The following is a 16,120-nucleotide window of genomic DNA, read 5'->3' as shown; positions in this document are numbered from 1 at the left end:
TGCTGTTGTTGTGTTATGTGCACTCAAAATAACATACGCGCCGCACGCCTGCAGTGTACCCTGACTAGTTTAACACATAATTTGCAGTGATGGCTGAACAAAAGTGGAGCATCGTCTGTAGCTATTTCACAGCTGTGAATGAAAACGTTGCAAACTGCAATGTGTGCATCAAACCCGGGTCTCACAGGTGGCAGGTAGAAATTATATTATTAACAGTTAATGCTAACCTTTGGCAAATCATTTAGTGGTCATGAAAATGTATTTGGATTTAGCCTATTGATGATGTAGTCACCTCATAAATCATGGCACACTGCTCTCCCCCACATGAAAGTACATAAGCTGCTTTTAATAATAAAACGAATCGTATCGATGTTGGCGATTCTGGCTCTGTATTACTTGGTATCGGATCGAAACCAAATTATGCGGTATCTCCCACTCCTACTTGAAATGCTATTGCGTGCACACAAGATACAATCCGTTCCTACGTTATGATTAATTTGTGCGCGCAAGTGTATATATATATATATATAGTTAGCACAACAGACCAGCCTTGTTTATCAGAGTGTTGAGTAATAGGAGACGTTAATTATGAAGCACTATGAGTTAACAGTTTAATTCAAGCATAGACACTGTATTATGTGTAGCTCTGGTTGTGTCTGTGTTTTTCTTGCAGCTGGTTTGCTAAACAAACAGCCAGTCGTGCTGATACAGCGGATTGTGCGCTTAAAACAGCCGCGGCCGGAAAAGACGTTCTCAGGCTGGAGAGGACGTTTTGAAAGTGCTACGGATGAAAGCATCGCAGCTACCACTCATATGTGAACAGTTACGTCTCCATAACAACTGAGCAAGCTAAGGAAAAAGCTAGTAAGTTGTCCTTGAGTTGAGATTGTTGTTTTTTTTTTCAGATTTTTTTCTATTTTTTCTATTGCATTTCTATACATAATTAAATGCAAGATGTAGGACATGGCCTCAGGTAAAGAGATAAAGGCAGACTCCATTACTCCATTTTTTATGGTGTTCATTTTATTTTGTCCCGCATCTATATGTATTTACATAAACCATAAAGTAACAACCAACATAAATGACTAAATATTTTACTTGTACACTATTACAAATGTTTAGTTGTCTATAACACTTTTTTTTTTATTAAATGTCATTACCAATTTCTACCAAAATGTAGGCTATATTCTGAACTGCACTTTGTACCAGTAAAGCTCAGTTAAATGGGGGCAGACAAAGAGAGGGGGGGTCAGATAGAGACAGCAGTGGTGAAGCAGTCGGTCCTGAGAGGAGAAAGAACTGAAAGGATCTCACACTGAAATCTGGTATTACCTGAATCTACAGCTATGTGACTATTTCTTGCGTCTATATGTTCAATATGTAGATATACAGATACACTGGAGCTGTTTGCATAATTGCTACATGATTTTGATAAATGTTTGCATATGTATATGCAGTATGCATGCATGTATGTATTTATGTATGTCTGTATGTGTCTAGATAAGAAAAAACACCTCTGATGCTGTGAGGTGGTGTGAGCACATATGGCGATTATTACCTATATTAAGTACATTTTATTGGTTATAATGGTTTGTGCTTGGCAGGTGGCATATAATTTGCTTGGATGAGCTTGTTTGTTGGAATCAGCTGCTTACGGTTTAATTTGGGGAGTTGATGAGAGTGGCGAGACTCAAAAAACTGCTTCCAAAAACAATTAGCTGAAAGCTGCTAACAGCTAAACAGAGCTGATGAATGAAATTAAGCCTGAGCATGAACATACTGTATGTATTCTGTATTACCTTGTATCAACTCTTCATTGAAGCATTTATGATGTTTACACTGAGTGAAATATTCAAACTCAAGACTCCATGTTTTCTCATGGCTGCACCATTCTGACGTCTTGTGCATCATTTTATACACATTTTCTAAAATTTCAGGCTGATATTTTTGATATATTTGAAATCACTGAGATCTCGACTAGAATTTTAAATCATAAATTTACAAAATGTTATACCTACAATATTATTCTAATTACTTTTTGTCTCTGGGGATGAGATATCTAATATATTAGTGATATAATTTCACTAATGTGCAAAGGTATGCTTAGAAACTGGTTACAGCTGGGTTTAAGAATATCTAATCACACATCAAATGAAAGTGCATTCATTCATGTGGGACTGTAGCCATACTACTGTGTCTTTTTCTTCTTTGTCCTCTTATTTTTTATCTTTTTCATATCTGCCTCTAGCACCTTTGCAGCCAGGAGCCCTGGGTGTCCATCTTCCAGCTGGCACAACCACCACTTCCTCAGGATGGACTCTGTGGCTGCTGTCCGGGGCTCCACACCCAGAGGAGGACTCATGTTACTCTCGTCCACACTTCTGTAACAGCTTCAGCAGCCACAGGTTAGTTTAGCTTAGCTGGTTCATTTGCACATTGCAATATGACTAAAGACAGAAGAAAAGATCATCTTTCTAGGAACTGCTCCTTTGACATTTATGTTGCTTTGTGTTGGTCTCACTTATAATGGTCTTTCATAGGATCTATGCCTCCCCCTGGTGGAGACTTGATGAAAACACAGGAACCGTCTCGGCTGCAGCCACCTTAAAGCAGCACTACTAAGATAATTATCATCAGCTGCAGTTTCCTGCAAATCTACAGAGCGTTTTAGCATCTTTCAGCTCATTGTGTTGGATTTCCAGCACACAAGACTCAGCAGGCAGCTGTATTTTTTTTGTTTTTTTTTTAAGCAAACGATACCTGCTGAGCGCCAAACAGCAGACAGACAAAATTAGCAACTAGCTGGTGAACATAGTGAAACATTTAGCAGCTATATAGTCTATATATTTTTTCTCAGGAGTTTGTGGAGATCAAAGCAGAGCTAAAAAGATACTGAATATTGAACTTAACTCTTAAATTCATTGTGCAGATTGAAACTTGACTACAAATGAATTCTTATGTTGCTCTGCGTCTGCTGGATGTATAAATAAGCAACTGTTTGCTAACATGTTCACTATAACAACTTTATAAAAAGGTGATAATATGCCGATGTTGTGTTTCAAGCTTTTACTACCAACATTCCTACAATACCATACAGGATTTAAGACTTAGCTAAACATGGCTTCAGTGCCCTCGTCCACGTTTCTACATTTCGTTTTAATGAGCTAATCCAGTGATTACCAACTTTTTGGCTTGTGACCCCTTAAAACGAAACAATGTCTACAACCTGTTAACCCTCATCACACGTTTCACAGGCTGTCTTTGAGCTGTGAGTACTCCTACCTTCTAAGAGTGGTTTTTGTCTCTTATAAATATTAAAATTAAACATTGTAAAAGGACTGAAGAGGTAAAACTACTCTCCATGAAAAAGCAAATATTAGAAAGGAAGTATGGAAAAAATACACTTCTTTAGCAGAACTTTTTTCGCCCCCCTGTCTATCCCTTTAACCATTTAACAATGCCTGACTTTGTGACCCGTTGGGGGGGGTTCTGTCCCCCATGTTGAGAACCATTGATTTATTATCATGTCATCTAATCTAATGCTTTAAAAATGTGATTTTCAGGTGCTTTAGTACCTCAAACCAGGTGCAGAAGCAGAGGTGGAGACTCGGGACAACAGGGGGGGGATGGAGGGCAACAGTAAGACAGAGACTGTGCCTCCTGGCCTCGGTAGGACTTTGGCCATGTCTGGGCCTCTGCTCTCAGATCCCCTGGAGACGCTGCACAGCCAGACGGACTCTTTCCTCACTGCAGCCCGGCTTGTCCGCGGAGGATGGACGGAGGAGGGGAAGAAGACAGGGTGGACATATTCCCATTTCGACTGCTCAGCACGTCAACCCTCTCTCTCCAGGTCAGATGGAAATCGGGGGCCAAAACGTGCTGAGATTTGCCTGAAGGACCACAGGAGCGGGCAGGTTCCAGCTGTGAACAGCAGGAAGACGGCTGAGGGCGGAGAAACGGGCACTGAAAAAAAGGCAGATGATGCAAAGCAGACAACTGAAGGTGCATTCTCAGCTAAGAGACAAGCAGAAAGACAGATGGGTCTCCGCAGTCAGACAGGCATTGTTTGTGTCTGGGCGTCCGGCTGTCGCACCACATGCAGACAGTACAGAAGGTTTAAAGCCCCAATATTACCAGTCATTGCTGAGATGTAGGCTAGCTGCCATTTGTTCCAGAAAGGACACAAATTAAAAAGGAAAGGTGCATGTAAAACACTGCTTTTTCTTGGTTACAAGAGTACTATAATATATCTAGACTTTAATCAAGCCTAATGTTAAATGGAGGATTACATATGTTACTGTTGGTTGGTGTTCTGACATTATTGGTGCAGTAGAATCAATATTGAAACTAAATTAGTTTTTTGTTGTCTGATCACACCGCCTTTTTTAATTTGTCATCTAGCCATTGCAATCCACACTGATCAAAAGGCTTGTCTTAACCCAGCCCAGCCCTTATCACAGCTGAGGACTGAGTGATGCGGTTCAACAGAAACAAAAACACACAGGAAATGCAGACGGAAAATAAGCCAAGTAACTAAAAAGTGACGTGGACAAAGACCCTCAATTTAGAAACTACTTCACTGTGCAGTTTAAGGTAAGGTCCACAGTATATTCAGGTTATGTTACGTGTTGTCATGTTTTATGTTGCCAATGAGACTAAGAGCAGCCCAGAGATATTTGGAAAGGCAGTTGAGTGCCTTACAGAAAGAGCACAATGTTCATCCCTCTGATAGATTGCAGGCTGAAATCACTTCTGTGAAAGCTGCATTTATAGCACTTATGAGTAATAAAAAATGGCTTGTGTACCTGCCTGACTTAACTCTCAGCGCCTGTATAACACATGCTTCTGGCAGGAAATTATACAGCAATAAAGACATTAATTCTACTGCTCTGACATTCAGTGGGTTCACAACCACAGTGATGGATGCCTCTATATCATTAATAGTGTTTAGACGAGCTGATTACTGCTTATCCCAATTTCATTACTTTATGTAGATCAAAAGCTAAAAGTTTGTCCAGAAAATTGGAGATGGTGCTTTCGAGTATTAAGTCGTCTGACCTATTTTGGGCTGTAAATCTTGTAATAACATTTGTCGGCTGATCAGCATTTTTCACTATGGGCCACATGCAAAGCAAAGGTTTTTAATTATTTCAACCAATCAAGCTTTTGATAGAATATAAATGACTATATTTTGCCTTAGAAAGAAAAAAAAAAAGTGACAATTTTACCCAAATAATACAAAAAAAAAAAATATATATATAATTCAATAAAAATGGTAATGGTGCTAACAATAACATAACTACAGTGAAATTAATACATTATGAACATTCACACAACCAAATATAGTAAATCAAAGGAATAAACAGCCAACTGGTGGCTCTAATTGGACATGGCGCTAATAACATCAATCAATTAGCTGTCAGACTGAAGGCAAATTAAACTACAGTGGCGGACATTAGTAAAACTCCAAGATATACTCAATCTCCAACATTGAATTAGATAGCAATGCACATGAACAAAAAGTAGAAAACGGGTGGAAATTAATATTGAACATTAATAGTTAGCTTAACTTTACTGCTCAGCAATGTACTCTTAGATGTGGAGCTAATTACAAACGATTAGACCACATAGATCACGTGGGAAAATGATCAAATATTAAAATACCGTTGTGTGACTGTCTTACCTGTGTTACGGTTTAACGAGCGACCTGGTTAATTGGCGACTTTCAGCCAAATGCTCTGTGAGTAATGCTGTCGAAGTTAGATAGCTGTTTAAAACAGGAAGAGCAAACGCAGCTGAATGCCTCTTTGTTTAGTTTGTCATCATTATGTCAAAGAAACACACCTGGTTCGTCTTTTGAGTCTTGTATGAGGAAACGTGTCACGTGGTACAAGAACGCCCACTTTTTCTTCTTCTCTGCTTTCATCCTTTTTGGACACAAATCGCCATTTTTTTTTTTTTTTGGGGGGGGGGCGCCATCTTGTGGCCATTTTCCACTGTAACAACTTTTCTGCAGATGTATTTCTCTGCAAAAGATAAACAAACGATTTAAATATTATTTTTGTTAATTTTCAAAACTTGACAATTATTGTAATCTTAAAGATAATCAGTGTCAGCGTATCATACCTGTGGTACACACGATGCATCACATTGATCTCCTTCCTTGGCATTGTTGTTGTGCTCCATCGCAAATGTAATGTTTCATTGTACACAACCAATATATTGAACACAATATTAATGATAAAAGATTCCTGTTAACTAGCAGGATCAGAAGATTAGTAATCAAAAGCACTTAGGAATGGTAAATTAACACAGAAAAGAGTTCACATTTATATGTTTCAAAACTATTCAGTTTATTTTTGTCAAGCCTGTGAAGATATTAAAACAAGGTACACCAGAAAGGAGTAATATTGTATATGTTTATACTATTTCAATGCTACTATATACTAGACTTACAGATTTAAATGCACAAAGAGTCAACGACTAACGATTTTCTATTTGCTGAAAATATTGAAACCCATCCAATCTCAGATATATGACAGACAGGAAGGCTGTTTGTGTAGTATTTTGACGCACTATACAGATGCTCAAATGTTGTACTTAACTGACAATAACTGAACATTTGTATATTTTAGTGTTTGTAATACAAATGACTTTAATGTCAGTGACAGCAACTGGAATTCAATTTCTTAAACCGTCTTAATATATTCAGGTTTATATATAAAAATCAGAAGAATAGTTTCTCCTGATGGTTGATTTATTACAGTATATAAAGGTTTAAACAACAATGCTCTTATATACACTTATAGATTCAAACAATGTGAATGTTTATAGATTAGGTACACTTATATGTGAATCAGGGAGAATTAATACGTTGTGTGCAGTGGTATTACTTTTACACGTGTTTACACTCAGTAATGTTTTCAAACTTCCAAAGACAAGAGAGCCACTTTGATAGAGGAGAGCAGATGGACAGCAAATCCAATTAAGCAACTTCTACCCAAAGTTTAAATGACATTAAAAGTGTCTGCTACAGGGTCACCAGCAGTGATGCCGGGTGAGGGAGAGAGAAAGAAAGAGAGATTTTCAGTTCACGTCAGAAAAGCAACTTCACAGCTCATTTTGGACTATTTATTTCCTTTATTATCAAAGTCTCATTCAAGTTACAGAATTTTCCAGGAAGTTAAAATGTCTTAAATAAATGAATTTAAGTTGCTTAAGAAACTTAGTTCTGTGATAATACTGACTTTGGTGTCAACAAGGCAAAATTGTATCCCTTCAATGTCTTATCTTACAGCCTTTTAGGACTTGAGGATATGCAATAGTCTTTACAGCACAGTACATAAAATAAAGCATCGCCTAGTGTAAATCATGTGTGAGTGGCATTTTTCTAAACAAAATGAAAAGGTCTAAGGATGCTAAACAGTTATTCACATTCAAGTTATGTGGTCTGGTGTCAATTTCAGTCCCAATATTTCTATTTACCAACCAGCGCAGGGCTGGATTGATGTTATCGACATGCTAGTGTCGTCTGTGTCAGTGTGTGTGTGTGTGTGTGTGTGCAAACTGACAGTGGGTTCAAACCATAGACTGTATAGGTTCAAACTAGCAGGCCTACAAACAAAACAAAACAATGCAGTTAAGTTAAATGGCAAGCTCAATGACAGGGTCGTCTGGCTGTGAGTTGCAGCCGGAAATGTCAAAGAATAAATATAAAATAAATATATAAATACCTAAGATAAAGCATCTATACTGTAGTGCCTGTCAATTACTGACTGACCGACAGACTGACTCACTATATTTGCTGCTATATTTCAGGAGACCAGCGGCTCAACAACTGTCCAGGAAAATATCAGAAGCAGAAATGTGTGGACTTGTTTTTATAACAAGTTAGTTTAATGTTAGTAAAGATTACTTTGTGTGAAACCTTTACTTGGAGGAAATGCCAATCCCCTCTACAAAACACATTGACCACTCTGTTTTGAGAGACCACATTGACAGCCAAATGACTCGCAATTCATAGACTTATTTTGTAGGAAAGTGTAGAAAAGTATGAGGGACCTCCTTGTTGGATAATGACATTATTCCGGTGACACTCGTTGACTTCTTGCTTATTCACATGACATTTTGTTTGTACGCCCCCTGACGTGTCGGAGAATATTGCAACGGACAGTGCGTTGAGCATAAATGCCTCTGTGCATGCCTGCAGCTCTGGCTGCAGCGACGCTTCAAAATGCACAGTGAAAAATGATCTGTTCATAGTCATATCGACATCATACCAGCAAAACATGCACCTTTCACTACAGTTTCAATGTCTATATCTGTAGAATATGTCACATATATAAATATAAATATTAAAATATAACTTTCAGAAGAGGTGTATGATGTCTACACTACTTCATACAGGTAAAAGCAAATTTACCTTAAAAACAAACAAACAAACAAAAAAATAAACATAAAAGGAGAGTTAAGGCGCCTGATCTTCAAAAGAAAAACCTACATGTTAAAAAGCATTACAAGAATATTTAAAAGGAATAATTTACTCTCTATTGAAAATGAAATGAATCCATGTGTATTGTGATATCTACTACACACCTTAGAGAACAAGGGTTTCAACTCTTCTTCTACCTGAATAGTAATTTATTTGTCATTTTTATTTATTAATTTCTATATTGGTAAGATCATTTAAGTGGGGTATGGTATTGTATTTTAATTTAAATAATATAAGTAAAAATTTATAAATTAATAAGATATTACATATTAGATATTCATTATACATATATTAGCTTTGGGAGGGTGTTTGCGTGACTGACGTTTTTCTTTGTCTACCTCTGCCATCCACAAGGAGTCTCTCTTCTAAACAGGTTACATTTTATTTAAAGGGTATAACTTTTTCTACAGTGAAATACACATTGAGCTGCCACGTTTTATTCTGAAAATCCCGTACAGTGCAAAGCGGAAGTCTTGTAGATAATGCAGGAATGTAACACTCTTTTCTGATTGGGCGATCATACTTACGTTCAATCCAACCAATGAGCGAGCAGCTGCGTCGCCATATAAAGGCGGTTTTCTCGCTTTCAGTTTTACTTTTTCAGACTCTCTCTACTAATAAACGCGGAAAATGTCTGGTCGCGGGAAAGGTGCCGGTAAGGCCAGAGCTAAGGCTAAGACCCGTTCATCTCGTGCCGGGCTCCAGTTCCCCGTCGGCCGTGTTCACAGGCTGCTGAGGAAGGGTAACTATGCCCAGCGTGTCGGTGCCGGAGCTCCCGTCTACCTGGCGGCGGTGCTGGAGTACCTGACCGCTGAGATCCTGGAGCTGGCTGGCAACGCCGCCCGCGACAACAAGAAGACCAGGATCATCCCCCGGCACCTGCAGCTCGCCGTCCGCAATGACGAGGAGCTCAACAAGCTGCTGGGGGGAGTCACCATCGCTCAGGGCGGCGTGCTGCCCAACATCCAGGCGGTGCTGCTGCCCAAGAAGACCGAGAAGCCCGCCAAGAAGTAAACACCCGGAAGGAACAACACAACGGCTCTTTTAAGAGCCACCCACGACAACTAAAGACCAGCTTCCCTTATTTCAAAATTCTTAAAGTACTTTTCCACAATTTTTAAACTATACAGTGAGTGACCGTCAACAATAATCTAAACTTAAATACTATTTATTTGAAAGCACATGTTGTATCTTAAAAACCCTTGGAAAGACTAGTGTATAGTTTCTCACTTTGAGATAAGGTAAACAGACAAGCAAAATTTAGTATGTAGAATTTTAGAAATGAGAAATTTCAGCATTAAGACATAACTGTCAAATCTAAAATGTGTTTAAATTTGGTTCAAAAGTGAAAGTTTAAGAGTCTAGCTGTCAATTAGACGGCTATTGCAAATGTATGAGAACAAAATGACTATAAGAATCACTTTTCTGCAAATATTAGCATATTGTCACTTGTAACAAATAAAAAAAAAAAAAAAAAAAAAAAATCCACATTTCTCAATGGAAAACCTGTATAAGAATATGGTCTAAAAACTGGCTATACGTAGCTCAAAAATCACTGGTCTATGGGCAATGGCAATGCTGAATGTCTATTGCTCTGTGGGTATACACAGGTAACTAAACTCAAAATGACAAGTATTACACATTCATACAGTACCACAACTAGTGTTGTACTTAAACTGATACTGCAGTACTACTGTTTCAAGTGAAGTAACACTGTGGTAAGTAGCAGTAAAGTAACGTGTTACCAAGTCTGCTGGCCTCACAGGCCTTGATGCTACTAGAGACTGGTAGATCTACAGGAGCCTGCTGCACACTGAAGGATCTTTACATTAAATACTTGTATTATATTCTTATGTAGTTTGCCAAATCTGGATTATAATTGTCTGTCATTTGTGTCAAGATCGAACACTTAAAACAGCCTGTAGTGTGATCTCAATTGTTTTATGGCACTTTCCCCTCAAGACACCAGAATCACTTTTCATTGATTTGACACTTATTAATGTCAGTAAATTGTATTTAAGTCCTTCATCTTATGTCTTTTGAATATGTTGATACCGGTATATGTCAGATGAATAAATATCTAATAAATGTGATTCCAGTTATCATTTAGTTATTATTTACACATTCATGCACACTGGCAGATGCCGTTTGGAAAGCAAACACCAAATTAAAAAGAGGTCCAGACAGCTGCTAATTTGTAGTATTTTGTCCACCCCATTTATATCAATGAGGGTAGGCAAAATAACAAATACCTCTCTGCGTAATGTAATACAGTTCAACAGCAGCACAAACTCCACCCTGCAAAATGGCAACAACAGCTGTGGTTGCTTATCTGCTCCATTTCTACCCCCTTTTATTCAGAGACTTGGGAGCACCACATGTCATAGCTAGGTATGGCGTGTATTATTTTCAGGATGAGTTCTGCTACTCAGAATTGGTTTGTTAGAATCTGAATCTGCTTTATTGGTCAAGTAAACACATACAAGAAGTTTGACTCCGGTTTTGAGTTGCTCTCGCTGTTACACAGAGCTCCATGAACAGTTTACAGGAAGACAGAAATACACATACAACTGAACCAAAATAGGTAAAACCAAACATATAACTATTATGTACGTACATGTTGGTGAAACGTTAAGTTGATGTCTTTGTTTGTCAGACCTAAATATCTACTTCAGCTCTGACAGTTATTGTTGTGTTTATTGCCACAGATTATGTGCAATGGCGTCTCTCCGCCGGCACTTGTGAAGCCTTAATAATAAGACGGTGTAGTCTCTCATTCGTCCAGGAGTGTTCTATCGTAGAAAAGGTTTCAGTCGTAGTCATCTGGACACTGTTTTCAGAATCAAGACGTTTCGGCTCCCATCCGGAAGTCATTCTCAATTGTGAAAATGGTCTGAGAACTCAGAAATTTAAGATACTCTGTGTTCCTTAAGCCCTGCCCTCAGGAAGGAGTCTACCTGAGTGCTGTTTACCCTGCCTAGTTTCACCTGAAACTGACCTTCTTTTGTTTCCATGATGGCCCAGTAATCAGTAATCAGGCCTATTGTTTTCTGGCTACACCTCCCTCATCACTGTTAAGTACCTGATTAGCATGTGATTGGCTTGACCACGGTGTTGACCAAGCCTTAATAATGTTACCAGCAGCTATGCATGAGAGGCACAAACTGGGACTACTGAGCCACCATTTATACTACCACAGTTGAGGGGTAATAAAGCAGTATGAATGAGAGGCACATTGTAAAGCGCTTTGGATAAAAGCACTTTATAAATGCAGCTATTAATCTTTAAGTTCTTCAGATACACACACATCTGAGACAACAATAGATAAGAAATAAATGAATGCGTTATGATAAGGGAACAGTCAAGAAGGCTAAAAATCAAAGTAATGTGGTTAAAATCGGAAAGTAAAAAGGTTAATAAAACAAGAGATAAGAATAAAAATAGTGTGTGTTGTTCACAAAAAGAGTGATTTAGTAGGAGACCTCTCGTGTCCAGTTTCTTCCCTCGGATGTTTGAACTTCTCTGTGCAGAACGACGTATTTGCAGAAACGTTCGTTCATCTGCTGACCAGGAAAAGTTTCACCTTCGTGTTCACACGAGCATCATTTTGTGACATCACAACACACGTGTGATGTGGAAACTGGAAGCCTCCAGTGCACAAACACCACAAATGGACTTTTCATTGAAGTAGGAGTCATCTCATGTCCAGCAGTTAAACTTTGGAAAAGAAAAACTATTTGCACATTCGTTCATTTCAATGAGGGAAAAGGAGTAGATGTGATTTTAAGAAATTTAAACAATTCAGCTGTTTTGAGAAAAAACACTTCAGACACAAATGCTTATTGAAGCAGGTTATTTCTAAATGTCTTAAAACATGTCTGGAGGGGATCTTTAAAACCCGTTCAGACTCAGAGTCCATTGTAATGGATGTCCAATATTTATTTGTCTCAGCCGTTGAAAATTAGGTTTTAACATTTGACTTTGGCCAAGTAACTAAATTGACTAATTAACTAATAAACGTCAATTTTTGAAACGTCAGCTGCCAGGTGACGGAGTTCAGCACCTAAAGTTAAACCAGAAGTTGGCAGATCTGAAATCAAATAAAGTTAGCACAGCCATTTCAGTCTCAAAATGTTTTTTTTAAACTGTGTTTTAGATAATAAAGTTATCAAGTTGATTCCAGAAGATTCGGGGAATGAAAAAACAAAATAGTTGTTTGTAAATCTAGAAATTAGGGAAACATTTTCCACCTGTCACAAAACATATTCAATGTCAAATGTAATATCAACAAATGAAATTAATAAGACACATTATAGATCCCCAATTGGCCTTAATGGCTGCAAAAGAGGGACAAAACAGCTAGAAGATGTCCAATAATTTAACTGAAATAAATTGACACTGTAGACCTACTCATGTGTGTACTTAGCTCAAACATAGTTAAATGTTTAAAGTAGAAAACATTTTCTAATCAAGCTGTTTTTTTCTCTTTATTAAAACATAAAGCACTCACCTAATTAAGTTATTTTCAGTTCATCAATGATGTATTAATCACTGTAACTATCATCTGTTACATTTAGAGCCATTTCAGCTCTGACTGAATATATCACATGCTTCTGCTCCAGAGAGAGCTGATATTGGTCAGTTATTGATTTAGCGGTAGAACCATAAACACACAAGTTGTCCTCAGCAGGAGAAATGTCCACAGCTCTGACAGGAAGTCTGGCTGCACTGCTCCACCGGCCTCTGCCATCATCGGTGTGCTTGCTGCTGCCAGAATATCTTGAGTTTATTGCAAACTGATCACCAACAGATGGTTGTTTTTACTTCGAGTCCCTGAACGAACATGTGGCTCAGCTGGCAAACGGCTTTTGATGGAGCTCGGATGCATTTTAATACATTTTAGGAGAGAAATTAGTGGGATAAGCCGCCGAGCAGCGCCGGTCAAGGCGGTGAATATGTGAAGTTTGGAGGCTCCGCCAACAAACTGCAGAGCTCCGCATGACCGCAACATGAAGAGACACGAGTCCGCTGTCGGCTGCTTCGCTGGCAGCCTGCAGCTCTTCTCCCAGAGTTAGTTTGGAGGCTTTTATCGGTGCAGAGAAAACACAAATGGCGGCGTCCAGCCTGCGCAGAGGGGCCGCGAGCCGGGCTGAGTCTCCACGGTTCTCACGGTGTGTATAAGTGCAGCCTCCTGCTCGGAGCTCCGCAACAGTCCCGTCAGACTCTCGTGTTATCGTCAGGAGGAACCGGTCTACGAGCACAACATGGCAGAAGTAGCTCCGGCTCCAGCCGCCGCCGCCCCGGCCAAAGCAGCCAAGAAGAAGGTTTCCAAGCCGAAGAAGGCTGGCCCCAGCGTCGGGGAGCTCATCGTCAAAGCCGTGGCCGCATCCAACGAGCGGAGCGGCGTGTCTGCGGCCGCCCTGAAGAAGGCTCTGGCTGCCGGAGGCTACGATGTGGAGAAGAACAAGGCCCGCGTCAAGATCGCCATCAAGAGCCTGGTGGCTAAGGGGACTCTGGTCCAGACCAAGGGGACAGGCGCCTCCGGCTCCTTCAAGATGAACAAGAAGGCGGACACCAAGGCCAAGAAGCCGGTGAAGAAAGCCGCTCCTAAAGCCAAGAAGCCCGCCGCAGCCAAGAAACCCGCAGCGGCCAAAAAGCCCAAGACCGCGGCCCCCAAGAAGCCGGCAGCGGCCGCTAAGAAGTCCCCCAAGAAGGCGGCGAAACCCGCAGCGGCCAAGAAAGCAGCCAAGAGCCCCAAGAAGGCCCCCAAGAAGGCCGCCAAGAGCCCCAAGAAGGTGGTCAAAAAGGCCCCCGCAGCCAAGAAAAGCCCCGCAAAGAAGGCCGCCAAGCCCAAAGTGAAGAAGGCAGCACCCAAGAAGAAGTGAGCTGCCATCAGGAGAACTAACGGCCCGACAAAAGGCTCTTTTAAGAGCCACCACAGCCTCCTTAAAGAGCCTCTTCCCGCCTATTGTTTAGGATGATGATGATGATGATGATGATGATGATAGGACATTAGGGTAATGAGGATGAAGAGTAATACATTCACTGCCTCATTTAATATTAATATTATGTTTTAAGTACCTACATTTACAGGAAAAATAAATATATGCACCTCAGAGAACCACCTATATTTCACAAACAGCCAGTATATATCTTAACTTAGTCAGTATAACTGCTTTCTTTAATATTTTATCTTAAATTATAGACCTATAAAGAAAAACAAACATTTTCTTATATCACCTATATTTCCTAAACAGCTAATTCCTATTTAATGTTGCCATGTGGTGTATTAATGGGTGTATTTCCCTGTTTCTACAAGCTCCAATGTTTCAAACAGTACAAAGTGAATACGAGCAGCTGCAGCATCAATCAGAATCAGAAATACTTAATTGATCCCAGAGGGAAACTCTTTTGTCAAGTCAGTGCACACAGGAATAGAAGTACTAAGCAAAAAATGCAATACAGGTAAAGTACCTACATTTAGAGGAAAAATAAATCAATGCACCTTCAGAGCTAAAACAGCTAATTCCTGTTTAACTTTTTTTATTTGATTTGCCATATCAACCATATATTTAACTCCTCCCTCTCAGTGTCTGTATGACCCCAAGTCACTAAACTGGACATTGATCATTAACATCAGAATCAGAAATACTTTATTGATCCCCGTAGGGAAACTCTTTGTTACAGTAGCTTGCCTTTACGTCAGTGCACACAGGAGATCATCACTGCAATACTTGACATAATTGTTAATACTGCTGTGCAATATACTGTTTTCAGTTTAAAATTCCCTATTAATTGATATTGACTCATACTTCTATTACTACTGTGCAATATCCACCGTCTCATTATAATCTTAATAGGTTACACTTAACTTGACAGTTCACGCACTATTACCTATTACCTATTACTTGTATTATTACATTGTATTATTATTCCGTACATACATCAACCGGTAATCCACATTGTACTTTACACTTATTTTAATTTTATACTTATACCCACTTGGTACTTAATTTATCTGACCTGTATTATAGATTATTATATTTTTTTCTTAGTACTTCTATTCCTGTGTGCACTGACGTGATGGTGAGCAGCTGTAACAAAAGAGTTTCCCCTCAGGGATCAAAGTATTTCTGATTCTGATATGGTGTATTTGTTTTAAACAGTTTAAAGTGAATTCGAGCAGCTGCACCAACTTGTCAGTATATCTGAACTTATTCAGTATAACTGCTTTAATATTTTCTTAAATTATAGACCTATAAAGAAAAACAAACATTATCTTATATCACCACCTATATTTCATAAACAGCTAATTCCTATTTGTGGTGTATCAATGGGTGTATTTCCCTGTTTCTACAAACTCCAAAGTTTCAAACAGTACAAAGTGAATATGAGCAGCTGCAGCATCAATCAGAATCAGAAATACTTTAAATACTTTTTTTTTTATTTTTATGTATTATTGTAAACTTAACATGACAATCAGAAATGCTTATCATGTCAGTGCACACAGGAATAAAAGTACAAAGCAAAAAATAATACATTTAAGAAATATAAGTATAAAATGTTGTTTAGGATAATAAGGACATTTCATAAACAATTCCTATTTAACTTTTCAATTTGATTTGCCAT

General features: G+C 39.0%; 2 protein-coding genes and 1 long non-coding RNA gene across 3 annotated transcripts; all 3 read left to right on the top strand.

The window, feature by feature from the left end:
- LOC122888308 lies at nt 1-7,369 on the top strand. Its single transcript, XR_006380673.1, has 4 exons — nt 1-194; nt 674-864; nt 2,249-2,405; nt 3,564-7,369. It is a non-coding gene; the product is annotated as an uncharacterized LOC122888308 (long non-coding RNA).
- A 1,441-nt stretch (nt 7,370-8,810) lies between these two features.
- LOC122888300 (histone H2A-like) lies at nt 8,811-9,975 on the top strand. Its single transcript, XM_044222598.1, has one exon. The coding sequence runs from the start codon at nt 9,122-9,124 to the stop codon at nt 9,503-9,505; it is 384 nt and encodes a 127-aa protein (XP_044078533.1). The 5' UTR covers nt 8,811-9,121; the 3' UTR covers nt 9,506-9,975.
- Nucleotides 9,976-11,513: 1,538 nt separating this feature from the next.
- LOC122888297 (histone H1-like) lies at nt 11,514-15,102 on the top strand. Its single transcript, XM_044222595.1, has one exon. The coding sequence runs from the start codon at nt 13,756-13,758 to the stop codon at nt 14,374-14,376; it is 621 nt and encodes a 206-aa protein (XP_044078530.1). The 5' UTR covers nt 11,514-13,755; the 3' UTR covers nt 14,377-15,102.
- The last annotated feature ends 1,018 nt before the right edge of the window (nt 15,103-16,120 follow it).

The sequence above is a fragment of the Siniperca chuatsi genome, linkage group LG14 (genome assembly GCF_020085105.1).
Source record: "Siniperca chuatsi isolate FFG_IHB_CAS linkage group LG14, ASM2008510v1, whole genome shotgun sequence".
Classification (NCBI taxonomy): domain Eukaryota; kingdom Metazoa; phylum Chordata; class Actinopteri; order Centrarchiformes; family Sinipercidae; genus Siniperca; species Siniperca chuatsi.
The sequence above is the reverse complement of the archived record's forward strand: the minus strand, read 5'-3'. Positions and strand labels throughout refer to the sequence as shown.